The sequence below is a fragment of the Nannobrachium achirus genome (assembly GCF_963921795.1).
Source record: "Nannobrachium achirus genome assembly, chromosome: 15".
NCBI classification, from domain to species: Eukaryota; Metazoa; Chordata; class Actinopteri; order Myctophiformes; family Myctophidae; genus Nannobrachium; species Nannobrachium achirus.
In genome coordinates, this window is record NC_137822.1 from 16072348 (window position 1) to 16099622 (window position 27275).

Genomic DNA, 27275 nt, shown 5'->3' on the forward strand with positions numbered 1-27275 from the left:
GTAATTTCTTCCTTTAAAATGGTTATTGTATCATATCATCTTCAAACGTGGCCTGTATTTCAACAGAGAGGAAGTGACAGCAATTATAATTATTTCAAAAAGAGCATTCTCAACTCTTCCTTGATCTCAATTGTTGCACCAATCAATCCTGCATCTGTGATTCAGTGTGTACCCACTGATGAGATTAGATTCACAATGTGCCAGAGGGCTGCATTGAATAGATTTGTTTCAGTGATTGATTGATTGAATACTTCATTAACAATTTGGAAAAAGTACTTAGGTAGCCCTGCATGAGGGCTTGTTTCCAATCTGGTATTTGGTATTCAATTCACCAAGACATTACGTATCAAGACATGCAATACTATACAAATCATCATATACTAGACAACACTCCATACGTCTGATGGAGTTAACATTGTTTTAGATAGGGAGTTATCAATAGTTATATAATATAGGAAGAGAGGTTTTGGTCATTCCACTGGGACTATTGTAAAGTGCATTGTTACATTATTATTATACATTAATAGTATTATCCAAACAAGTTTGACTGGAGAAGGTAAGGAGATACAGTAAGAGAAAGAGAATCAAATGCACTGTCCAGTGAAAGCGTGTCTCATTCTGATCACTGGGCTTATAGGGTCAAACACTCACGCTCCCACTCGTCTCCTCTCGTAGGCTACAGCTAGCTTTCATACACATACACTGTCTCACATACTGTACACACACATACACTGTCCTCCTTACTGTGCACATGCTGTAACACACGTACACACGTGAGAAAACATTCATGTTAGCTCCAGACTTATGCAGAGGCCAAATACTTCTGCTGAAAAATGGGCTCTTTTTGCGACCGTAGGTCGCACTTACTACAGAAAGCTGCTCGAGGTGTCCGTGCGTCCGTCAGTCAGTCCGTCACACCTCACACGTCACACTTTTGCCCTGCTCATATCTCGGCCACCGTTGGCCCGATCCATGCCAACATTTCCACACAAACTCCTTGCCTGCCAAACTACAACCTCCAAGGACCCCCAGAGTTCCAGGGACCCCCAGGTCCCTGGGGGACCCCCAGGTGTAAAAAAAATACCAAATGTGCAAAAGTTACCAAATGACCACCCCAACGGGGCTGCTCACGGGGAATTCCCGGGGACCACCCACTCCTGGTGCTCCAGAACGGATGCAAAAGTGGTGGCGCCCCCAGTGGAGGACCCCCTGCCACTGCAGCTCACATAAAATGCCGTAACTCGGGCTAGGAGCGTCCGGGAGAGCCGGGGCCGGTACCTAATCGTCCGCCAAGGCAACGCGGACACCCCACCCCTCATTTCTCACATGGCCCTCTTCTAGCGCCACCTACAGGCCGATTTTTAAAACACATTTTTGGCCACTGCTCCTACAGTTTTGGCCCTCAAATCACGGAAATCACTACACAGTATGTCTACACTCATGTCATCAACATGGATCCGGAAGTTTTTGGAAAAACACATTTTTGCCCTATTTGTGGAGATAAGTGACCTACGGTCGCCGATTAGGGAGTCTTACTGGTGGTTATTAGACCAATACATCCTCAGTCACTGGTACAGGCTATGCGCGCGCACGCACACACGCACATGCACACACACACACTTTCTCTCCCCTCCCTATCTCATGGCTCTCAGCTGTCTCTTTAATAAGATCACTGTGAATGTGATACAGGATTTGAGAGCTCATTTATATATGCCTCTTTTTTTTAGGCAAGGGGGCTTCAAAACCTTCAAGTCTTGTAGGCGTTTAATCAGAGCTGAATTGCTGTGGGAGGACAAGAGAAAACGAGAGCGGGGGTGGATTCTGGCAGCAGAAAGATAGAGGGGGAAAAACATTAAAGTCAATGTTCTTCATCATTCAGAATGCATTTTCTTCATTTGAAAGCATTCATCTACATTTTTCACTGTAGGTTTAAGTTAAATTATGTTTGAAGCTTCCTGCAGTCGTGGCTTTCCTTCACTGTGGGCCTATAAGGCTGGACTTTGGTCATTCTGTTTCCTCAATAATATCATACTTGAAAGAGACCATTGTTTCAATGGCCCCATTAGTGAAAGAGAAACGAGTTCAGCTATGCAAATTCAAGTCACAATGTGTTTAGACAAAACGTAACACTATCATAATCACTGTGCTTTAATTCATTAATTGAAAGGTGATTCCAACTGGGCTGCTGAACTCTACTACGATTCTAAACTTGTGATCTATAAAATGTATTTCTTATGGTTTTGTATAGCGGCAATAGACTGAGGAAGCATCAATTAACAGTAAATATTAAGTCCATACAGTATGTGCATTGTGACTTATCATGACAAACGGGCAGTAGGCTATTCATGAGATTAGTTATTAAAGCAGATGTGAGTTTTCATAATACATGATGTAAAAACTGTGCCTGTGGTGACTCTTCAACACAGACTCATTCCAGGAAGCCTCTGGGCACTCCTTTGCCATTGCATAAAAATGCCTGATTTAGGCTCCGTCGCACGGCAAAAATACCCGATCGACAAGCTCACAATGCACCATGGATGCAATGCGGTGTAAACTTGTAGACTGGCTGTTTTCGGTGCGCGACACTGTCATATGACTAAGTATAAATAAGGCTTTTACACTTCCAAAAGTAGTGGCAACCTGTTATCGATCTATATAAACATCTCTTAAATTTAAAATAATTTGTAAAATGTTTACTAATTCCAAACAGGATTAAAGCTTTGTAACATTTCTAAATAATACAGGGATTAATATGTTACCGATTGAGACAGGGTGTATTTATTCAAACATTCAGAGGAGAAGGGATGTGAATAATTGAATACTTGACTTTCAGCAAGAGTAATACAGGTCAGGGCATAGCAAAATGTTGGTGTGTAGTACAACATACCACACATTTTATTCTCTTGATTCATAACACAACTACAAAACATCCATGGTAGACGTTGTCAGTATATTAGTGCCCAGTTTGTATATACTATCTGTATTTATTTATTTAGGTTGCAATATTTATTTTGTGATTTTATATCACATGACAACATGCCATACATAATTGGGCTGTTTTTCCAATTAAGGTACAGTAAAATGAACAGCTCTACAAAGATCTGCTGATGAAGACAGAGCACTAGTGGAAAACCTCTCTGTGCCACCATGCCAACAAACACATCACAATTGAAATAATACATGATCATAAGATTAATGTTTCATTCCTCCTAAAATAACAGATTTGTGACTTCCAAGTTCCAAATATGACAATTGGTATGAAATGTGACTTTTCAATCTATGATTTTGACGTTTAAGGTCTGACAATAAACCTGTTTTTTGTGTCATTCCATTACATCACCATAAGGAGTCTTCTTAGGGCCTGTTTGTTCCTCCACCTTTGGCACTGAAAGATAGACAAAATAATAATAGATTATTAGAGGCAGCTAGAAAATATACATTTCATTAATTCCTTCTGACCTAAAATCTTTTTTTTTTTAATGCAATTAAGCATTTAGCAGACGCTCTTATCAAGAGCGACTTACAAGCACAAGATCGTATAATAAGCCAACTTAATACTTTCAACTAGTCATCTTAAATTTGGTCATGTCATTATAGGCAATTTCTTTCCAAAATAGTAGAGCTTCAAGGCGCCACAATGAAACATATTTTGAGTTTGTACTGTAGATAGGATATTTTCACTATTCATCATAGGGCTTAAGTGATTAAGAGGTATTGGCGGCACATCAACTGTGCATGATACAAAGGCCAAGTCTGAACAATGTGAAAAATGGATGATTACAAACATATGTGAATAATAGCACATGAGGCATGGACAAATTGGCCAAAAACTCACTTTTAGAAATTTAAGTTGACGATTACTTGTCACACAAATAATTGCGATTAACATTTTTGGCACTGAATATCGCAACATATGAATACAATATTAATTTCTGTCTGGTTTTTAATTTCTTTCTGTTTTTTCTTCATAATCACAAATTGCACAGGGTAGATACTAGGTATGACAAATAACTTGAATACACAAATAAATTACTGAGACATTTAATAATTGGATTCCATTAAAGAAATGTAAATTCTTTTTGCAAAAATGGCTGATCTACAAGGTTACAACACATCACGAATGTGTTGTAAGCTTGTAGATCAGTTATTTCCTCTTTTTTTTTACAATTCACCCTTTGTTAGCCTTCTGGTTGATCCCTGACTGACCAACCAGCAGGCTCTATCTGCCTTGTCCTGCCCTGGTTCCGCCTTTTTTATGTTGAAATTGCTAAAACATAATTTGTGGATAAATAAAAACATTTAAAAACATGCTGAGTCACTATATTGCCACTGAGCAGCTCCATTTTACTGAAACCAAGTTTGAAATTAGAATTGAACACACAGAATAACAATACGAAGCAACTGAATTAAATTGTAGTGGATGGAGTGTCCCACCGAGTGTCCTACCAAGACACAGCAACCAATGGGTGTGAAGAGGGGCGGGACAACGGTGGGACTTGACAAAGGGTGAATTATGATGATTAAGCAAAATAATTGCAATTATCTCAAATAACTGTGATTAGGCTAACTCACTTTCTGGTGCCGGTGGAGATCTGTCAGGGACTTTGCCTGTTTCTAGTAGAATCCAAAGATCTGTACACTTTTGTGTTTCCCAGCGTGTCACTGCATAGCTCCCAACTGATGAAGCCACTGACAACAGACGAGGGTAAGAAAAATGACAAATAAAGACACTGTGAGTGACATGTCTGTCTGGTCTGGTATACAGGATACTGTACAGCAGGGGTGGGCAACTTTGATGATGGAGAGGGCCACTATATTTCCACACTCACCCAAGAGGGCCACAATGCATATACATCGCAAAAATAGCCGATCTACAAGCTCAAACCGCGTCACACTGCGACACGTTTTGAGCTTGTAGATCTGCAATTTTTGGTATTTTTGAATTGGAATGCTGAAAACTAACTTTTATGTTTTATTTTTATTTTATTTAGTTATTTCAAATGCTTTCATAATGTTCTTCTTATGTTAACTTTATGAACTTAAATATAAATACATTGGACATAAAAAAAATACAATAACATTTTAATTCTAGTCATTAAGCTACTAATATACTGAAGTAATTAAAGCAGGTAATTTTTCCATGTTTGGAATTGTAACAGCTGAAATCAATAATATAACAGTACACCAATATCAACCTGTGGGCCGCATTAAGTGAAGGTGGGGGCCGCATGTGGCCCCCAGGCCGCCAGTTGCCCATGTATGCTGTACAGTACTGTATATGGAGTGAACTGGTGGTTACAGACTATTCACCAGCTTGATGGATATCATCTCACCAACTGATATAAGTAGGTTCCACTGAAAGGGATAAGGCAGCTTCATCTGCAGAACTCTTTGAATTGCAAATAAACCAGTGGCACCTAGAAGGAGAAAACGACAACACAACAGGATACATCTGACTATGTGCATCATCATTTTTAAAGGATCTCAATTGAAGCAAGCTAAAAGCTTTCTTGTGGTCTTAATTCTTTTAGTTGACCTTGTACCAGTGAACGGTATGGTCATGTACCTTTTCCTATATGCAAACCTCTAATAAAGTCTTCAATCATTCAATCATATTTTTTTATTTATGGAATTTCTTAGATTTGTTTGTTAGTTCATTTTTTTTTTATGTAGGAAAAGAAAATTGGATTTTTACTCAAGTCGTGACTCGTAAAAATTGGTCCGAACGACTATTTGGGAAACAGTGATCTATATAATAATTAATATAATGCAACATTAAAAAGCATTCTAACTGTAACTTATTACAATCAAGGTCTCTCAACAGATAACAGGAAAACAAACTCACCCAAAACAAAGGTCCCAGTCCCTTTCATGAAGGCATGGGACTGACAAGCAGCATATTGCCCTAAACCCTAAGAGGAGAATAATACAACATCAAATACATTATTGTTTTTTTGCACAATCACGATTTTTCAAAAATAGCAGATATACAAGCTCACAGCAGAGAACAGACAAAACATTCACACTTTCAACCAAGACAGGACAAAAGACAGAGGGAAACACGAGGGGGGGGGGGGGGGGGGGGGGGCGGGGGAAGAGTCTCTGCTCAGGCTAATTGTTAAGTTTGTTTGTGATCGTGAGCGTGCCGATGTAATCCAGCACGGGCTGCCACGTTTTGTGGAAGGATTCCAAGGAACCTCGGAGGGAGAATCTAAACAAGTTTGATACAGTATAGAATTTCGTGAATCCATCTGTTGTGTGATGGGTCAAATACATTATTGTATCCAGTGGTGGGAAAAGTACTCAAATGTAATATTAACACATCGGGTGCCCACGGTGATTCAAGGGTTACCCTCGCAGGGGCCCACCGTCTCCATGGCAACACGTCATTTACGTACCTTCACGTCGTAGAAAAAGTATCCGTAATACGTTGAGTAAATGTAATCCAAGTATCTACAGTTTATTTTCACGATGATCTTTTCTTTCAGTCAGGACAGCTTTTTACGTGACACACACGCCACAGCGTGTGTCACGGGCGGTAGAAAGGTTCGCGTTTTGAATATGGTGATTGAAAAAGGAGAGGAATCCGCCATGTTACGTACCTCTGCGTTACTGGGAAAATAGTATCCATGATCCGAGTAAATGTAATCCCAGGATATCCTGTTTCTTTTTACGATAATGTTTTCTTTCAGTCAGGACCACGTTTTACTAAACCTGGGCCACAGCGTTTGTGTCACGGTAGGTAGAAAGGACCGCGCATTGAACATGATGATTGAAAAATCTAGAATAGGAGAAGAATCCGCTATGTTACGTTTCTCCGCCGAGACTCCGCACGGGAAAATACTAGTACTCGTCATGATACGTACTCGGATACATAGAGGGACGATAGAGTAGGAACAGAAGCTTGTGAGTGGCTGGAGGGAGACGGCACATGCTGGTCACGTGTACCGCGCTGCATTTTGGGAAATGTAGTGTTTTTCCCATAATGGTTGGTGTTTGATCACCGTGGTAGATCCTTCATTGCGGTAGCAATGTACAGTAACTACAGTACAGTAAAACGCGTCAAACACGTCGTGGGCACTGCGGCTGGGCCTCCAGAGAAATCAAAGAGATTGGCGTGTAGACACCTCGTGGGCACCCGATGAGTTAATACTACAATATAAAAATACTGTGTAAGTAAAAGTCTGGAATTCAAAATGTAATTGAGTAAACGTGCAAAGGTAAACGTAGGCTACTCATTATGCAGAATGTCCGACTCCTATTTCAACTTTTCAAATGTATACAAATCTTGCATTGTGAGGTTGTAGATCGTCTGTTTCCAAATGGACAAGATGTATATTATGGTGTGTCATAAATAATTTAAATCTACAAAGTAAATTGTAACTAGCTGTCAAATAATTGTAGTGGAGTAAACGTAGCCTACAATATTTCTATCAGAGATGTATTGGAGTACATGTAAAAGCACAGAAATGGAAATACTCCAGTAAAGTGAAAGTACCTCAAAAGTGTAGCCTACTTACTCTATGTACAGTACTTGAGTAAATGGTAGCAGGAAAGGTCGACCTAAAACAAAGTCGACCTCATTCGCACGACCGCGCGTCAAGGCCACGGGTAGATGCAGTCATGCAGAATACACCAAAATCAAATCTTTGCGTCTGGGGTCCCTGGCACAAAATATTTTGCGATGGGGGTCCGTGGCCAAATACATATCATTCTGGGTGTCCTTGACATGACAATGTTTGAGAATATAGCAACATACGGGTTTTTTCCCCCAGAAAACTGTAGAATGTGCCCATCAGTGGTTAAGGACCCCCAAAATGTGTTTTTGGCCGCAGACCCCAATCTCAAAATATTTTGTTCCACGGATGGACCCCTAGCCGCAAATTGCAAGTAACACTAGATTTCTTTATAATCGGATGAATCTAGGGTTGCAATACCTCCCATAGGTAGCCAATGCATCAAAACGTTATTTTGCTATCTGATTGTATTAAACGACGTCAAACTCACCAATATTGGGGCTGTATGGACAGCTTGGAATTTACTCTTTCTATCTGCAAAGTGTTTGTTTCCAAATAATCCACCGTAAACATGTTATGATTTATTTTCGGTCAAGAAATCCGAGCAGACATGGTTTATTTTCTAAGTGTTGAACTTCAGAAGCATTCGTCTTCTATAACACAGCGTCCTGCTGCCTCCTGCATTACTTAGAACGATGTGGTCACAGGATCACTGAGCAATTTTCCACAAGCGCTTCCAAACTCCAGGACTTAGAAAAAATAATCACCTCAACCAAATTTCTTGATAGAAACTGGCTCATAACATGTCTATGGTGGATCTTTCTAAAACAAACACTTTGCAGATAGAAAGAGTACATTCCAAGCTGTCCATACAGCCCCAATATTGGTGAGTTTGACAATCAGATAGCAAATGCATTGGCTGCCTATGGGAGGTATTGCAAACCCCTAGGGCTAGGCTATCGCAAAATATTTTGTTCTAGGGACCCCCAGAAGCAAAGATTAGATTTCGGTCTATTCTGCATCTAGCTTAAGCCTTAAAGGCCACAGACTCGTTGGGAAACGAGTTTGGGTCGAGTTTGTTTTAGGTCGACCTTTCCTGTATTCGAGTAAATGTACTTAGTTACTTTACACCAGTAGTTCTCAACCTTTTCAGGCCGAGACCCCCAAAATAATCATATTTCAACTGGGAACCCCCACCCTGACAAACTAAATCTAATGCCAACTCTAGCACTTGGAATTGTAGGATTTGGCATTACATTTAGTTTGACTCGATCTGTTCCATTGTGAAAATAGCAGATCTACATGCGACACACAGTGTCAAGGCATTTGAGAGCATGTAGATCTGCTATTTTCACAATTTGAAAATGTTACCATTTTGCCAATGTTTAACCAGAGGTACTAAAAATATCTTAAAGGACACTTTAGAAATGTGCAGATAGCATACACAGACACAGTATACACTTATATACTTCATCATGTTGTTTTGTTAACTGTTAAGCTAAACATCTGGGGTCCCCACAACATAATTTGGGGACCACCCATGGGGTCTCGACCCACAGGTTGAGAACCACTGCTTTACACCACTGATTGTATCTGCCATCAACCTTGGAAGCATCACAGCTAGTACAGGATGAACAATGAATGAATGTTACCCACAGGATGTTTTGCTGCCAGGGCATCGTCTACTTTCGTGAGCCCGATGTTGACCATGCTGTTGTCTGTGAAGATGAAATACTTGACGCACTAAGTTGGAATATCGATCACAAGAGGATATTCTGCCTCCACTTGCTCTTATTTATCATTATTATCCAGCTGTTATCTAACTTGCCACACTGACTTCCGTGTTGCTGCAATTTGAGACAACAAGACTTGTTTTTCTCGACACACATCGCCGCCATGTGGAGTGGAGGTGATGCTGCAAATGTCTACCAACAAGTCTGATGAAAGCTCAAAGCTCTGTCTGAAAGCTGTTATTGTCTCCACCAGCCGAAGGCATGGGGGAGAATATGTTTTCCCCTCCGTCTGTCCGTGTGTCCGTCCGTCCGTCCGTCCGTCCGTGCGTGCGTGTGTCCTCGCAGTTTGTGTGCAGCTAATCTCAGTCGCCGTTGGCCCGGTCGCTGCCAAAGTGAGCACACACATTCCCTGGATGCCAATCTAGAACCTCTGCCTTAAATATTTCAAATGGGCTTTTTCTAGCGCCACCTAGTGGCCGATGTTCGCAAGACACATTTCTGTGCACTACTCTTACAGATTTTGTCCAAAAATCCTACAAATCGGTAGGCAGTATCTCGACAGTCATGTGATCGACACGGATTTGTCCGATTTTTCATATTCCATCCTGATTGGCTAAGATTGGCTTCCAAAGTTTGTAGGATTGAGCCATTTGGAACAAAATGCCTCAAATCCCAAACGCAAAGTGCAATTATCATGAAATCGCGCACACACGTTCCCACTAGGTCGAAGAAGAAATGCCACTTCAAATTTTTGAAATCAGCCTCATGGTGGCGCTATAACAGGCCGATTTGTGGTTTTACCTATAACTCCATCGATCAGTTTCAAACTTTGTAAGCGCATTCCCTAGAGGCCAAGGAAAAACCCTTTCCCTGCATTTTTCACATCAGCCTTTTATAGCGCCACCAGGAGGCTGACTTATGCAAAACACAATTTTTCCTATTATTCCTTGAGATTTTATCCAAAAATCATGCAAATCGGTACACAGTATCTCTATAGTCATGTGATCAAGTCCGATCCGTCTGATATTTCATATTCCATCCTAATTGGCTAATATTGGCTTCCAAAGTTTGCAGGATTGCTCCATTTTTGAACAAAATGCCTCAAATCATCAACGCAGCTTGCAATTACCGTGAAATTTGCCACACATATTCCCACTATGTCAAGGAAAAAATGCTACCATTTTCACATTAGACTGTTATAGCGCCACCAGCAGGTAGACTTTAGCAAAATACATTTTTGGAACACAATGCTTCAAATCATGCATGCAGCGTCCGATTGCCATGAAAGGTCTAAGGTGAAGAACATATGCCACCCTTTTTACATTGGCCTATTATACAGTAGCACCACCAGGACGCAAGGCCTGGTGGAGACCTGTGCTCGGAAGAGCACTGCTTCTAGTCTTAATATGTCCTGGCTGTAGCAGTGGTGTAAAGTAGCCTAAGTAGGCTACATTTACTCAAGTACAATTATTTACCACTTTACTGGAGTACTTTACTTCTACTCCACTACATCTCAGAGGACGATATTGTACTTTTTACTCCACCCCCCTATACTATTCTATAACTTTAGTTATCAGTTAGTTAGTTACTTTGTAGATGGATTATTGTTACAGAACACACTAACAGTCCTGTAGTGTGCCATTTGAAAATAGCAGCTCAAAATGTCTATACGTATTGTGAGCTTGTAGATCGGCTATTTTCAAAAGTTTTTTTTAATGCACATCTCACTCATCTTAGTGAGTACTTTTACTTTTGGTACTTAAAGTACATTTTCATACCAATACTTTTGTATACTCAAGTAAATTTTGAATTCTGGACTTTAACTTGAAACGGTATTTCTGTTGGAAAAGTTTGGTTAATATTATTATAAAGTATTGTGTGTGTACCATTTTTTGTATAACGGTCAAACATCATGATCCTTTAATTATGTTTCATTGCCACTCTGTGTTCCAAAACAAACCCTGTGATTCTAACATTGTTATTAAAACAACTCTTCTACCTTGATATTTCACTGGTAAACCATCTTTAAGTAAACAATCTTTATCCTTATGGGGTGACGGCAGGAGCCGTCAACAACCAGATTACACCATCAGTCAACAACTCCACTGATGAAGGCCATATCAGCCTGTGACATGACCACTCTACACGATGACATCATTAAGATATGACCCATCCTATTGTCTTGATCATATAAAACTCCATGTCAACTGTCTATTTAAAGCAATATGACTCTCCTCTTTATTTGACTGGACTGTTGTTTTTCTCTGTGGGTGGAAGCTGAGTCCTCTGCAAATTGATTACTTTCTAAAGGAATTAATATACCTATCAATTTCTACATAGCAGTATTGATACTTTGAATTCTGGACTCTTGTAGTATTAGTGGTATACATTTGGTAAAAAAAAATGTAATACTTTCCCCACCACAGCCGGTTAGTTGAATTGTAACTTGGCTAGTTTAGGAAACATTTCTGCTCTCTACTTAAACATTGACATCTTTCACTCAGGAATGTAGGGTGTGAGGGAAGTTGCACATAGCCCCTCAAAATTAAAGGCTCCATTCTATTTTTTATTTTTGCGTTATTAATTAAATAATTTAATTTGGTTAACATTTGTTATAAGGTCCTCTTTGAGCTAGTGGAGAAACCTGCTTAGATTCTATGTTCCCTCAGTGTATAGGGTTAGATATAGGGTTTGGTTTAGCATTAGTTTTTAGGGAACATAGGGCTAAAGGGCCAGGCCCATTCCCACTGGGCCAGATAGCAGATAAAAAAAATCTCTTTCTCCAGATATTTTTCCATTCAAAGTGGATGGTAGATACAGATAAAAATATATATATCTACCACAGATATTTGCCACAGATACTTTTATCTGTGGCAAATATTTTTTTTATCTGTATCTACCATCCACTTTGAAAAATATCTGGAGAAAGAGATTTTTTTATCTGTTATCTGGCCCAGTGGGAATGGGCCTTTAGGGAACATTATGCTCCCATTCATTTCAGGTGTTAAACTGGAACAGATAGACCAAAGGAGGACAATAATTATTATAAAAGTGAATGTAGCATAGGCCTAATAATTGAACAATATTCTGAGCTTTTGCTGTGAGGTGATGGTTTTGTGTGTGTTTACTGTTTTTGGTTACAGCAGTCTGATGACGAATTAAAAAGACAGTTCCAAAACCTGTTTCTCAACTAATGCACTTTAACACAATCTACTCTCAAAACTGATTGGCAACAGCATACTGGGATGTCTATATTGCACCCATAGACTGGCCTTGTTAAAACTGACATAACAACTAAAAACTCTAAAGGTCATGTTGCTATTTGTAATGATCATGAAAATAAGTAATTTAATCCAATACTCCAAACAAATAAAACCCCATGAGTTTAAACAAACAGTTCAAATACATTTAGACTTGTGAGAGAGACACTAAGCTGAATATGTTCAAATGTTCCACACCAAAAGCAGTATGAACACAAGCAATGAAGCCAATAATAAATGAACACATGAAAACTCCTGCTGACAGATGTCTCAGTGAACATGAGAAGAGAGCAGCCCCTTGATCGCTGAGACATTCCTATTGACTGATCACACCATAAGAGCTCTATCGAGGGTTGGGTGGTGGGTGGTACTCTGATGGGGCAGGCTGCTGGTCGCAGGGGTATGGGTATCTGATAGGGAGACAGATGGAAAGAATGCAACAATCACTGACACAACCACAACCACACACGCACGCACGCACGCACACACACACACACACACACACACACACACACACACACACACACACACACGCGCGCGCGCGCAAACGCATGCACGCACCCACATTGAAACACACAGAAATAAAACATTTGCAAAAGATGCTTCAAGTCACACAAAGATGCCAAAGAACAATTTATAATAAAAATATTCCAATAGAAACTTCTCACATCTGACTTAATTTCTATCTCTTCCCATTCATGGAACAATAGGACATCTGCTTTAATCTAAACTAGTCGTGTGCCCGGGGTGTGCGATGAGGGATAGAATGTAGGAGTCTCAGAAGTAATGTTGGGTGTCCAGTTGTGCAATACCCATTGTATCCTTCTGTCTGGCTGGGACTCTTTTATGCCCATATATGGTGTTCCGTGTCCAGGCCAGTCTGTGATGTCATCTCCAGATTTGGGCACTGTAGTGATGTCAGTTGGGCTTTGTACCATGGTAGCGACAGTGTTAAGTATCAGAGATGGCAGCATTTCGGATGAATGGAGAGCACCCCCCTTTGCTTCGAGTTCAAAATAGATATATGGCTGTGTGTCACTGGTCCATCATAACATTTTCCACAGGTATTCTGTTAGGTGTCTGATGCAGCTAATAATGTAAAAAATACCATAACAAGTCTTTTATTTTTTGGGTTAAAATATAAAAAGTAAATATAGCTGCAAGCAGCGATAAAGTGTCCAAGGCATAAAAAGCAGGAAAGCAAAAAGGCATCAAGGGAAAGAAAAGAAGAATATCAAAGAAAAACTAGAAGCAGTGTTCTTCCGAACAGGACTCCGGCAGGTCAGGTAGGTTTTTTTTGGCCTAGCGGTGACTCTATAATAGGCCAAAGTGAAAAGGGTGCCACGTGTTCTTGGGCCTTTCACGGCAATCGGACGCTGCATGCGGGATTTGAAGCATTTTGTTCCAAAAATGTGTTTTGCAAAAATTGACCCGCTGGTGGCGCTATAACAGGCCAATGTGAGAAGGGTGGCATCTGTTCCTTGGCCTAGTGGGAATGTGTTTGCAAAATCTCACACACATAGCAGGCTGCGTTTGAGACATTTTGTTAAAAAAGGAGCAATCCTGCAAACCTTGGAATTCAATGTTAGCCAATTAGATAGAATATGATATCTGACAAATCCGTCATGATTACATCACTGTAGAGATACTGTGTACTGATTTGTGTGATTTTCGGATAAAATCTGAAGGAGTAATATCGAAGAATGTGTTTTACATACTGTAAGTTGGCCTTCTGGTGGCGCTATAAATGGCAGATGTGAAAAATGCAGGGCACAGGTTTTTCCTTGGCCTCTGGGAAGTGTGCATACAAAGTTTTAAACTAATCGGTGGTTATAGGTAAAAGCACAAATTGGCCTCTACACAACATGTATGCAAAAGACTGTATGCCTATATAGAATCTTTGGTATGACACGACCGGGGTTTGAACCTGGATCTCCCAGTCTCAGGGCAGACACTCAAACCACTAGGCCACTGAGCTGGTACATGATGTCGTTGCAATCCTTGGAAATCACAACATAGGTGTAGACATGACAGTTTGTATTATAATGCTTGTTTCAGGATTTATGATGCAAAATACATTATTTAGTAATGGCGGATATTAAAATACGCATCAAGGGGGGTTGGGGGACATTTTTAGGAAGGCTCCATATCAGACATTGTTCAAGGAACCAAACTGTGAAGTGTACCAAATATCATGGTTTTACGCTTATATAAACCCCAGGCGGGATTCGATCCAACGACCTTCTGCATGAAAGGCATATGCCCTGACCACTACACTAGGCAGCCACAGAATCTGTTAGCCATGTTTGTTTAAAAAAAAAGTTCTATGTAGGCTGAGTGCCTTGATTTTATTGATTTCTTTTTTATATTTTGGAGGCTTGGGGTGAAATCAATCTGAGTAAATGTAATCTGAGTATTTCTGACATTTTCGAGTGATCATATTTTCTTTTACTCAAAACGGCCGGTAGAGAAGGGCTCATTTTAAACATGAACGTGATCTGGAGTTAGATCAGACGTGTCAACATTAAAGAGTTTGACATACGCACATGCCATGGGCATCCAGGATGTTAACATCAACTCTACCCAACGTGGGGTTCGAACTCACAACCATCCGAATATCAGGCACAGGCACTGACCACTACACTACGGCAGTCACACATAATGGACCTGTCATTTAAAAAAAAAAGATAAGAAAAAAAAAAGTTTCATGTAATGTACTTGACGCCTTCTTTCAAAATTATATAGCGCCCCCCTTTGGCCAATTGGGGTAAGATTGGTTTCAGTGATATTTGGACTAACCCTCTATAGTAGTTCATCATGAAATTTTACTTTGCATGTATGTTTTAGAGGCAGAAGAATAATTTGCATAAGACTTGCAATGTTGTTATATAGCGCCCCCCTTTGGCCAATTGGGGTAAGATTGGTTTCAGTGATATTTGGACTAACCCTCTATAGTAGTTCATCATGAAATTTTACTTTGCATGTATGTTTTAGAGGCAGAAGAATAATTTGCATAAGACTTGCAATGTTGATTGAATTATTAAAAAAGCATGTTTCAATAAAAAAAAAACGATCTGACAGATCTTTAGATATTGGTCCAAAGTTCATGTAAAAAAAGTTCCGTGCACGTGACGCGAAAGTTCCGGAATAAAATCGGGTTTAAGTGTTTTACAAACTGCTCAAAATTGCGGAAAATCTAAGGGCGGAGCTTACTTAACAAAGACACGGATGTCTTCCGCTTGAGTCAAGGCACGCGTGTAAGCAAGTTGCATGTCTTCAAACGAAACGAGGCATGACTTATGCCCCTTTAAAGTTTGAGTTTTCAAACGCTTCGTATAGCGCCCCCCTTTGGCCAATTGGAGTAAGATTGCTTTCAGTGATATTTGGACTAACCCTCTACATATTTGCCAAATGCTATGAATGTGTCACTTTGCATGTATGATTTAGAGGCAGAAGAATAATTTGCATAAAACTGCAACATTGAGTGAATTATTAAAAAATTATGTTTCGCTTTAAAGAAAATCCGGCCGCTGTGCGATGACCGTGTTGGTCCAAAGTTCATGTAAAAAAAGTTTCGCGCACGTTACGCGAAAATCCCAGGAGGAGATAGATTTTGACTGTTTTTCATATAATTCAAAATTGTGGGAGAGGTAAAGGTCAGAGGTCAAAAGTCAGAGCGTAAAAGTTGTTCGGCATGAGGAGACGCATACGTGTATACAGGTTTCATTGCTGTACCTGAAACAGGGCATGAGCTACACCAGTTCAAAGTTTGCACTTTCGAAGGCTTCCTACAGCGCCACCCTTTGGCCGATTGTTGCGAGCTTCGCGTTTTAGCCGTTTGGCATAGTCCTCTGCCATACTGCCATGAACGTGTCACTTTGCATGTATGATTTAGAGGCAGAAGAATAATTTGCATGAAACTGCATTATACGGTTAATTATTAAAAAATAATGTTTCGCTTTAAAGAAAATCCGGCCGCTGTGCGATGACCGTGTTGGTCCAAAGTTCATGTAAAAAAAGTTTTGCGCACGTTACGCGAAAATCCCAGGAGGAGATAGATTTTGACTGTTTTTCATATAATTCAAAATTGTGGGAGAGGTAAAGGTCAGAGGTCAAAAGTCAGAGCGTAAAAGTTGTTCGGCATGAGGAGACGCATAAGTGTATACAGGTTTCATTGCTGTACCTGAAACAGGGCATGAGCTACACCAGTTCAAAGTTTGCACTTTCGAAGGCTTCCTACAGCGCCACCCTTTGGCCGATTGTTGCGAGCTTCGCGTTTTAGCCGTTTGGCATAGTCCTCTGCCATACTGCCGAGTTTCGTAAAAAGCGACTGCACGGTCTAGCCGCTAGAGCAAAAGTGGCGGAAGAATAATAATAATAATAGTAAATATAGCTGCAAGCAGCGATAAAGTGGCCAAGGCAGAAAAAGCAGGAAAGCAAAAAAGCATCAAGGGAAAGCAAAGAACAAATCAAAGAAAAACTGGAAGCAGTGTTCTTCCGAACAGGACTCCGGCAGGTCAGGTAGGTTTTTGTTTGGCCTAGCGGTGACTCTATAATAGGCCAAAGTGAAAAGGGTGCCACGTGTTCTTGGGCCTTTCACGGCAATCGGACGCTGCATGCGGGATTTGAAGCATTTTGTTCCAAAAATGTGTTTGGCAAAAATTGACCCGCTGGTGGCGCTATAACAGGCCAATGTGAGAAGGGTGGCATCTGTTCCTTGGCCTAGTGGGAATGTGTGTGCAAAATCTCACACACATAGCAGGCTGCGTTTGAGACATTTTGTTCAAAAAGGAGCAATCCTGCAAACCTTGGAATTCAATGTTAGCCAATTAGATAGAATATTATATCTGACAAATCCGTCATGATTACATCACTGTAGAGATACTGTGTACTGATTTGTGTGATTTTCGGATAAAATCTGAAGGAGTAAAATCGAAGAATGTGTTTTACATACTGTAAGTTGGCCTTCTGGTGGCGCTATAAATGGCAGATGTGAAAAATGCAGGGCACAGGTTTTTCCTTGGCCTCTGGGAAGTGTGCATACAAAGTTTTAAACTAATCGGTGGTTATAGGTCAAAGCACAAATTGGCCTCTACACAACATGTATGCAAAAGACTGTAGGCCTATATGCAACAGACATAAAAAACTGTTACACCTGGACAGTTTGATTATGTACTGTACATATTTTCAGTTTCAAATTCCTGGGTGTTCACATAACAAACTCACTCACATGGTCTCAAAACAGTGAAGGTATCCTTATGAAAGCACAGCAGCGATTGTACTTTCTGAGGCGCCTCAGGAGATTTGGCCTGAGCACCAAGGCTCTTGTTAATTTCTATCGCTGTACCATAGAAAGTGTTTTGACAGGATGCATCACAGTGTGGTTTGGTAACGTGACTGTTCAAGACAGTACACAGTTACAGAGAATTGTGAAGAGAGCTGCCAAAATCATTGGCACAGAATTACCACAGCTACACACAATCTATAACACACGCTGTAAGAAAAAGACAGAGAACATCTTAAAGGACAGCTGTCATCCCGCCCATTCCCTGTTCTATCTCCTCCCATCCAAAAAACGTTACCAGAGCATCAAATCTCACACCACCCGTTTCAGTAATAGTTTTTATGCTCAAGCAATCAGGTTGCTTAACGAAGAGATGGAAGCGAGACGTAGGTAGTCATGTGCAATATACGCAGTTTTTATACTGTACACTGTATGGTTGTTTTGTTGTTTTTGGGTTGTCCTGGGTGACCTGTTGTTGTCTTGTTTTTTTGTGTGTAATAAGGCTGAGAGTGCTCCTGGCACAAGCATTTCATTGTATGTCTATACCTGTATGGATATGCATTTGACTAATAAACCTGAACCTGAACCTAGTAAGCCTTGCTGAGCTATGAAGATCATATGAATCGGCACGGCTATGAATCTCATAGGGCAGGAGCCTATCTCCTGTTTCTGTAGCGTAAGGCAACTTGATGTACAAGTACACCCCCTGGACATGACGCTAGCATGTCACAGGTAGTTTCCCCCATTCCAACCCCTGATTCTGAGTTTCAAGCAGGGAGGCACTGGGTAACATTTTTTAGAATCTTTGGTATGACGCGACCGGGGCTTGAACCTGGATCTCCCAGTCTCAGGGCAGACACTCAAACCACTAGGCCACTGAGCTGGTACATGATATCGTTGCAATCCTTGGAAATCACAACATAGGTGTAGACATGACAGTTTGTATTATAATGCTTGTTTCAGGATTTATGATGCAAAATACATTATTTATTAATGGCGGATATTAAAATACACATCAAGGGGGGTTGGGGGACATTTTTAGGAAGGCTCCATATCAGACATTGTTCAAGGAACCAAACTGTGAAGTGTACCAAATATCATGGTTTTACGCTTATATAAACCCCAGGCGGGATTCGATCCAACGACCTTCTGCATGAAAGGCATATGCCCTGACCAATACACTATGCAGCCACAGAATCTGTTTGCCATGTTTGTTTAAAAAAAAAGTTCTATGTAGGCTGAGTGCCTTGATTTTATTGATTTCTTTTTTATATTTTGGAGGCTTGGGGTGAAATCAATCTGAGTAAATGTAATCTATTGTATGTATTTCTGACATTTTCGAGTGATCATATTTTCTTTTACTCAGAACAGAAAAAAAACGGCTGGTAGAGAAGGGCTCATTTTAAACATGAACGTGATCTGGAGTTAGATCAGACGTGTCAACATTAAAGAGTTTGACATACGCACATGCCATGGGCATCCAGGATGTTAACATCAACTCAACCCGACGTGGGGTTAGAGCTCACAACCATCCGTATATCAGGCACAGGTACTGACCACTACACTACGGTAGTCACGCATAAAGGACCTGTCATTTAAAAAAAAAGAAAAAAAAAGAAAAAGTTTCATGCATACAAAGTTTTACACTAATCGGTGGTTATAGGTAAAAGCACAAATTGGCCTCTACACAACATGTATGCAAAAGACTGTAGGCCTATATGCAACAGACATAAAAAAAAAAAAAACTGTGATACTATGCACCTGGACAGTTTGATGATGTACATAGTAAGCCTTGCTGAGCTATGAAGACCATATGAATCGGCCAGGCTATGAATCGCCGTTTCTGTAGCGCAAGGTAACTTGTTGTACAAGTACACCCCCTGGACATGACACTAGTATGTCGCAGGGAGTTACCCCCAATCCAACCCTAGATGTTGAGTTTCAAGCAGGGAGGAACTGGGTCCCATTTTTTAGAATCTTTGGTATGACGCAACCCGGGTTTGAACCCAGATCTCCCAGTCTCAGGGCAGACACTCAAACCACTAGACCACTGAGCTGGTACATGGTATCATTGCAATCCTTGGAAATCACAACATAGGTGTAGACATGACAGTTTGTATTATAATGCTTGTTTCAGGTTTCAGGATTTATGTCATGGTTTTATGCTTATACAAGCCCCAGGTGGGATTCGATCCAACGAGCTTCTGCATGTAAGGCATGTGCCCTGACCACTACACTAGGCAGCCACAGGATGTGTTAACCATGTTTGTTTAAAAAAAAAAGTTCTATGTAGGCTGAGTGCCTTGATTTTATTGATTTCTTTTTTATATTTTGGAGGCTTGGGATGAAATCAATCTGAGTAAATGTAATCTGAGTATTTCTGACATTTTCAAGTGATCATATTTTCTTTTACTCAAAACAGCCGGTAGCTCATTTTAAACATGAACGTTAGATCAGACGTGTCAACATTAAAGAGTTTCACATATGCACATGCCATGGGCATCCAGGATGTTAACATCAACTCTACCCAACGTGGGGTTCGAACTCACAACCATCCGAATATCAGGCACAGGCACTGACCACTACACTACGGCAGTCACACATAATGGACCTGTCATTTAAAAAAAAAAAAAAGAAAAAAGAAAAAGTTTCATGTAATTAACTTGACGCCTTCTTTCAAAATGATATAGCGCCCCCCTTTGGCCAATTGGGGTAAGATTGGTTTCAGTGATATTTGGACTAACCCTCTATAGTAGTTCATCATGAAATTTTACTTTGCATGTATGTTTTAGAGGCAGAAGAATAATTTGCATAAGACTTGCAATGTTGATTGAATTATTAAAAAAGCATGTTTCAATAAAAATAAAAAATAAACGATCTGACAGATCTTTAGATATTGGTCCAAAGTTCATGTAAAAAAAGTTCCGTGCACGTGACGCGAAAGTTCCGGAATAAAAGCGGGTTTAAGTGTTTTACAAACTGCTCAAAATGTCGGAAAATCTAAGGGCGGAGCTTACTTAACAAAGACACAGATGTCTTCCGCTTGAGTCAAGGCACGCGTGTAAGCAAGTTGCATGTCTTCAAACGAAACGAGGCATGACTTATGCCCCTTTAAAGTTTGAGTTTTCAAACGCTTCGTATAGCGCCCCCCTTTGGCCAATTGGAGTAAGATTGCTTTCAGTGATATTTGGACTAACCCTCTACATATTTGCCAAATGCCATGAACGTGTCACTTTGCATGTATGATTTAGAGGCAGAAGAATAATTTGCATAAAACTGCAACATTGAGTGAATTATTAAAAAATAATGTTTCGCTTTAAAGAAAATCCGGCCGCTGTGCGATGACCGTGTTGGTCGAAAGTTCATGTAAAAAAAAGTTTCGCGCACGTTACGCGAAAATCCCAGGAGGAGATAGATTTTTACTGTTTTTCATATAATTTAAAATTGTGGGAGAGGTAAAGGTCAGAGGTCAAAAGTCAGAGCGTAATAGTTGTTCGGCATGAGGAGACGCATAAGTGTATACAGGTTTCATTGCTGTACCTGAAACAGGGCATGAGCTACACCAGTTCAAAGTTTGCACTTTCGAAGGCTTCCTACAGCGCCACCCTTTGGCCGATTGTTGCGAGCTTCGCGTTTTAGCCGTTTGGCATAGTCCTCTGCCATACTGCCATGAACGTGTCACTTTGCATGTATGATTTAGAGGCAGAAGAATAATTTGCATGAAACTGCATTATACGGGTAATTATTAAAAAATAATGTTTCGCTTTAAAGAAAATCCGGCCGCTGTGCGATGACCGTGTTGGTCCAAAGTTCATGTAAAAAAAGTTTCGCGCACGTTACGCGAAAATCCCAGGAGGAGATAGATTTTGACTGTTTTTCATATAATTCAAAATTGTGGGAGAGGTAAAGGTCAGAGGTCAAAAGTCAGAGCGTAAAAGTTGTTCGGCATGAGGAGACGCATAAGTGTATACAGGTTTCATTGCTTTACCTGAAACAGGGCATGAGCTACACCAGTTCAAAGTTTGCACTTTCGAAGGCTTCCTACAGCGCCACCCTTTGGCCGATTGTTGCGAGCTTCGCGTTTTAGCCGTTTGGCATAGTCCTCTGCCATACTGCCGAGTTTCGTAAAAAGCGACTGCACGGTCTAGCCGCTAGAGAAAAAGTGGCGGAAGAATAATAATAAATATAGCTGCAAGCAGCGATAAAGTGGCCAAGGCAGAAAAAGCAGGAAAGCAAAAAAGCATCAAGGGAAAGCAAAGAAGACATCAAAGAGAAACTAGAAGCAGTGTTCTTCCGAACAGGTCAGGTGTTTTTTTTGGCCCACTGGTGACTCTATAACAGGCCAATGTGAGAAGGGTGGCATCTGTTCCTTGGCCTAGTGGGAACGTTTGTGCAAAATCTCACACACATAGCAGGCTGCGTTTGAGACAATTTGTTCAAAAAGGAGCAATCCTGCAAACCTTGGAATTCAATTTTAGCCAATTAGATAGAATATGATATCGGACAAATCCGTCATGATCACATCACTGTAGAGATACTGTGTACTGATTTGTGTGATTTTCTGTCTATAGCTGCAGAGCGAGATGAACAAATCTCAGTGAGTTGCAAGGGCCCCATAGCCTAGTGCAGTGTTTGTTATTTTTGCCTTTTTCTTGAGTTTTGCCTTTTGTTCCCGTTCCCGAGTTCTCTATTTTTAGATTTTTGGCAAAGTTTATTTTTGCCATTTTTGAATTTTGGGTTTCACTGTACAACTGCATGGTGGGGGCTGGATAAATAAAAATCTTAACGAGACACAAATTGCTTATTATAAGCAGACATGGCAACCCAGGTACATTCAGAGCCCAGAACGCCAACTACTGACACTTTAATGCAAGGACAACAGGAAATCAAATGTTTTTCAGGACAGCTTTTTCAGCTCCCACCTCTTTCAGGATATGAACAGGATAACAGGGGCGGTGCCAGGAATAACATGAATATATAGAGATAAATAGTAATACTGAATAAAAGTACAAAGGTATTGGCATCAACTTGAATTTTTTTGAAAATAGCAGATCTACAAGCTCACAATGCAATGCAACGCATGAGCATTTACTGGAGTAGCCTAGAAGTAAGAGTATACAAGTGAAGTATAAAATACCTCAAAATTATACTAAGGATAGTATTTGAGTAAATGTACTCAGTTACTTTAACACCACTGGCATTGTAGACCCAGATGCTTGTGAAACATGATAAAGAAATAGTCATGCAATAGTATGAATTTCAGTTTATTTACACAAAGGATTTGCAATTGCAAAATATTGTAGCAGCATTATTTTCTGTAAGTGGCTAGCAGAGTCAGACTTAACTAAACTTAAATTGTTTTTATTGAAAAACGTTGAGGGGAAGGCGGCTGGGGGTCAAAACTTGGAACTTTAGGGGCTCACATGGGGCTGCTGTCCTGTGGGCAGAGCAGACTATGGATTCCAATTGGGGGGTGTTGGAACCCAGCCAGCCTAGGTGGGGGAGGGAGAGAGAAATGAGGTGAGCTTCAGAATAATTACAGTTGAGCCACAAGGTAGAGAAGAGGTGTTCAATCTGCCCGTTCCACACAGTTCAGAATAATGAACCCACTTACACTGCCTTTCTTTGGCTTCAATGAAGCAATCTGGGAGCTGGTACTGATTGTCAGCTGATTGTCAGATGGGCTTCAGGTGTGAGGCTGAGCTTCCCCTGCATGGTTTGAAACAATAAATGAATAAATGAATGCACTCAAACATCATTACTTTATAAAGAAACTCAAAGTCATTACTTCAAAATCAAATCAAACTAGGAATGAGTGTCACTGCGGCTGCTTTTTCCTACCCATAACCATAGGTCAGACAGGATTGTGTCAGTCTTTCTGCAGGCTCGCCATCTTTCAGATTCAGTTCTAGGCAATAAACCTGGCCTGGATCAAAGAAAAAGGCCAAATGAATAGAAAAACAACAAATTCAAATAATCTGCTGCACTACAGGCTTGAAACAAAATAATTCCATTAATCTGCCCAACTAGGCATTGGCATTAAACTCAAAATACATCAATTCAATAATCAACATTGCAGCTAACATACAAGCATTACATTCCAAAAGAAATCGTTTAACATTTAGATCCCAAAACCAAAAACAACATAACATTTCAGAGCACATGGTTAGCTTACCAAGTCACATTGTTCCTCCATCACACACAGCCAGTGTATCGAGTGGATCAGGTAGGTATGGTCAGGTGAGGTAAATCTAAAAGCCAAATTATAGTATGGGTAAGTATAATGAATGAAACTGTTAGAAATTGGAATAGTTGTTGGAATAATGAACAGTGTACAGACCTGCAGCTGCTGCATAATGTAGCAGTGAGTAGCAGCAACCACCAGCACCATGCGGCTTCCAAACAATCTGAGAGGGGGGGAGTGGCCTCAACTCAACCACTATTTATACCCTTGCTTAAGAAGGTTGCCATGTTTGGTCGGGTTGCCATGTTCAGTTGCAGTACCAGGGTTTTCACGGCAAAATGTTGTAAAATGTATTTTAAATGCATGAGGTAAGGCTTGAACAGGGGACTTCTGGAATGATAGACAAAGGCCTTACCAGGTGAGCTATGCACAGCTCTGCACAGTGAGAAAATATTACTTTAAATGTTTGTTTTAGAGGCAGAAGAATAATTTGCATACAACTTGCAATATTGATTAAATTATTAAAAATGCATGTTTCAATTTTTAAAAAATCCGATCTGACAGATCTTTAGATGTTGGTCCAAAGTTCATGTAAAAAAAGTTCTGTGCACGTGACGCGAAAGTTCCGGAATAAAAGCGGGTTTAAGTGTTTTACAAACTGCTCAAAATGGCGGAAAATCTATGGACGAAGCTTACTTAACAAAGACACGGATGGCTTCCGCTTGAGTAAAGGCACGTGTGTAACCAAGTTGCATGTCTTTAAACGAAACGAGGCATGACTTATGCCCCTTTAAAGTTTGAGTTTTCAAACGCTTCGTATAGCGCCCCCCTTTGGCCAATTGGAGTAAGATTGCTTTCAGTGATATTTGGACTAACTCTCTACATATTTGCCAAATGCCATGAACGTGTCACTTTGCATGTATGATTTAGAGGCAGAAGAATGATTTGCATAAAACTGCAACATTGAGTGAATTATTAAAAAATAATGTTTCGCTTTAAAGAAAATCCGGCCGCTGTGCGATGACCGTGTTGGTCCAAAGTTCATGTAAAAAAAGTTTCGCGCACGTTACGCGAAAATCGCAGGAGGAGATAGATTTTGACTGTTTTTCATATAATTCAAAATTGTGGGAGAGGTAAAGGTCAGAGGTCAAAAGTCAGAGCGTAAAAGTTGTTCGGCATGAGGAGACGCATATGTGTATACAGGTTTCATTGCTGTACCTGAAACAGGGCATGAGCTACACCAGTTCAAAGTTTGCACTTTCGAAGGCTTCCTACAGCGCCACCCTTTGGCCGATTGTTGCGAGCTTCGCGTTTTAGCCGTTTGGCATAGTCCTCTGCCATACTGCCATGAACGTGTCACTTTGCATGTATGATTTAGAGGCAGAAGAATAATTTGCATGAAACTGCATTATACGGTTAATTATTAAAAAATAATGTTTCGCTTTAAAGAAAATCCGGCCGCTGTGCGATGACCGTGTTGGTCCAAAGTTCATGTAAAAAAAGTTTCGCGCACGTTACGCGAAAATCCCAGGAGGAGATAGATTTTGACTGTTTTTCATATAATTCAAAATTGTGGGAGAGGTAAAGGTCAGAGGTCAAAAGTCAGAGCGTAAAAGTTGTTCGGCATGAGGAGACGCATAAGTGTATACAGGTTTCATTGCTGTACCTGAAACAGGGCATGAGCTACACCAGTTCAAAGTTTGCACTTTCGAAGGCTTCCTACAGCGCCACCCTTTGGCCGATTGTTGCGAGCTTCGCGTTTTAGCCGTTTGGCATAGTCCTCTGCCATACTGCCGAGTTTCGTAAAAAGCGACTGCACGGTCTAGCCGCTAGAGCAAAAGTGGCGGAAGAATAATAATAATAATAATAATAATAGTGCTGAAGTCCAATAACAATGAGTGGCCAAGGCTTTTGCCACTTCGTGGCCTTGGCCACTAAATAGCTGCAAGCAGCGATAAAGTGGCCAAGGCAGAAAAAGCAGGAAAGCAAAAAAGCATCAAGGGAAAGCAAAGAAGACATCAAAGAGAAACTAGAAGCAGTGTTCTTCCGAACAGGTCAGGTGTTTTTTTTGGCCCACTGGTGACTCTATAACAGGCCAATGTGAGAAGGGTGGCATCTGTTCCTTGGCCTAGTGGGAACGTTTGTGCAAAATCTCACACACATAGCAGGCTGCGTTTGAGACAATTTGTTCAAAAAGGAGCAATCCTGCAAACCTTGGAATTCAATTTTAGCCAATTAGATAGAATATGATATCGGACAAATCCGTCATGATCACATCACTGTAGAGATACTGTGTACTGATTTGTGTGATTTTCTGTCTATAGCTGCAGAGCGAGATGAACAAATCTCAGTGAGTTGCAAGGGCCCCATAGCCTAGTGCAGTGTTTGTTATTTTTGCCTTTTTCTTGAGTTTTGCCTTTTGTTCCCGTTCCCGAGTTCTCTATTTTTAGATTTTTGGCAAAGTTTATTTTTGCCATTTTTGAATTTTGGGTTTCACTGTACAACTGCATGGTGGGGGCTGGATAAATAAAAATCTTAACGAGACACAAATTGCTTATTATAAGCAGACATGGCAACCCAGGTACATTCAGAGCCCAGAACGCCAACTACTGACACTTTAATGCAAGGACAACAGGAAATCAAATGTTTTTCAGGACAGCTTTTTCAGCTCCCACCTCTTTCAGGATATGAACAGGATAACAGGGGCGGTGCCAGGAATAACATGAATATATAGAGATAAATAGTAATACTGAATAAAAGTACAAAGGTATTGGCATCAACTTGAATTTTTTTGAAAATAGCAGATCTACAAGCTCACAATGCAATGCAACGCATGAGCATTTACTGGAGTAGCCTAGAAGTAAGAGTATACAAGTGAAGTATAAAATACCTCAAAATTATACTAAGGATAGTATTTGAGTAAATGTACTCAGTTACTTTAACACCACTGGCATTGTAGACCCAGATGCTTGTGAAACATGATAAAGAAATAGTCATGCAATAGTATGAATTTCAGTTTATTTACACAAAGGATTTGCAATTGCAAAATATTGTAGCAGCATTATTTTCTGTAAGTGGCTAGCAGAGTCAGACTTAACTAAACTTAAATTGTTTTTATTGAAAAACGTTGAGGGGAAGGCGGCTGGGGGTCAAAACTTGGAACTTTAGGGGCTCACATGGGGCTGCTGTCCTGTGGGCAGAGCAGACTATGGATTCCAATTGGGGGGTGTTGGAACCCAGCCAGCCTAGGTGGGGGAGGGAGAGAGAAATGAGGTGAGCTTCAGAATAATTACAGTT

General features: G+C 40.5%; 1 protein-coding gene across 1 annotated transcript; it reads right to left on the bottom strand.

The window, feature by feature from the left end:
• Positions 1 to 2950: 2950 nt before the first annotated feature.
• On the bottom strand, positions 2951 to 9317 carry tmem141 (transmembrane protein 141). Its single transcript, XM_080743044.1, has 5 exons — positions 9174 to 9317; positions 5846 to 5912; positions 5334 to 5417; positions 4573 to 4689; positions 2951 to 3385 (listed from the first exon to the last, which is right to left on the bottom strand). Exons 1-5 carry the CDS (start codon positions 9225 to 9227, stop codon positions 3324 to 3326), a joined length of 384 nt encoding a protein of 127 aa, XP_080599170.1. The 5' UTR covers positions 9228 to 9317; the 3' UTR covers positions 2951 to 3323.
• Between the last annotated feature and the right edge of the window lie 17958 nt (positions 9318 to 27275).

Bases quoted from the DNA above. Each gene is read 5' to 3' on its own strand.
- tmem141 (XM_080743044.1), bottom strand. From the start codon at position 9,227: ATGGTCAACATCGGGCTCACGAAAGTAGACGATGCCCTGGCAGCAAAA. The intron at 5,913-9,173 runs GTGGGTAACATT...TTCTCCTCTTAG, and splicing joins CCCTGGCAGCAAAACATCCT to GGTTTAGGGCAATATGCTGC. The intron at 4,690-5,333 runs GTGAGATGATAT...GTCTGTTGTCAG, and splicing joins GAACCTACTTATATCAGTTG to TGGCTTCATCAGTTGGGAGC.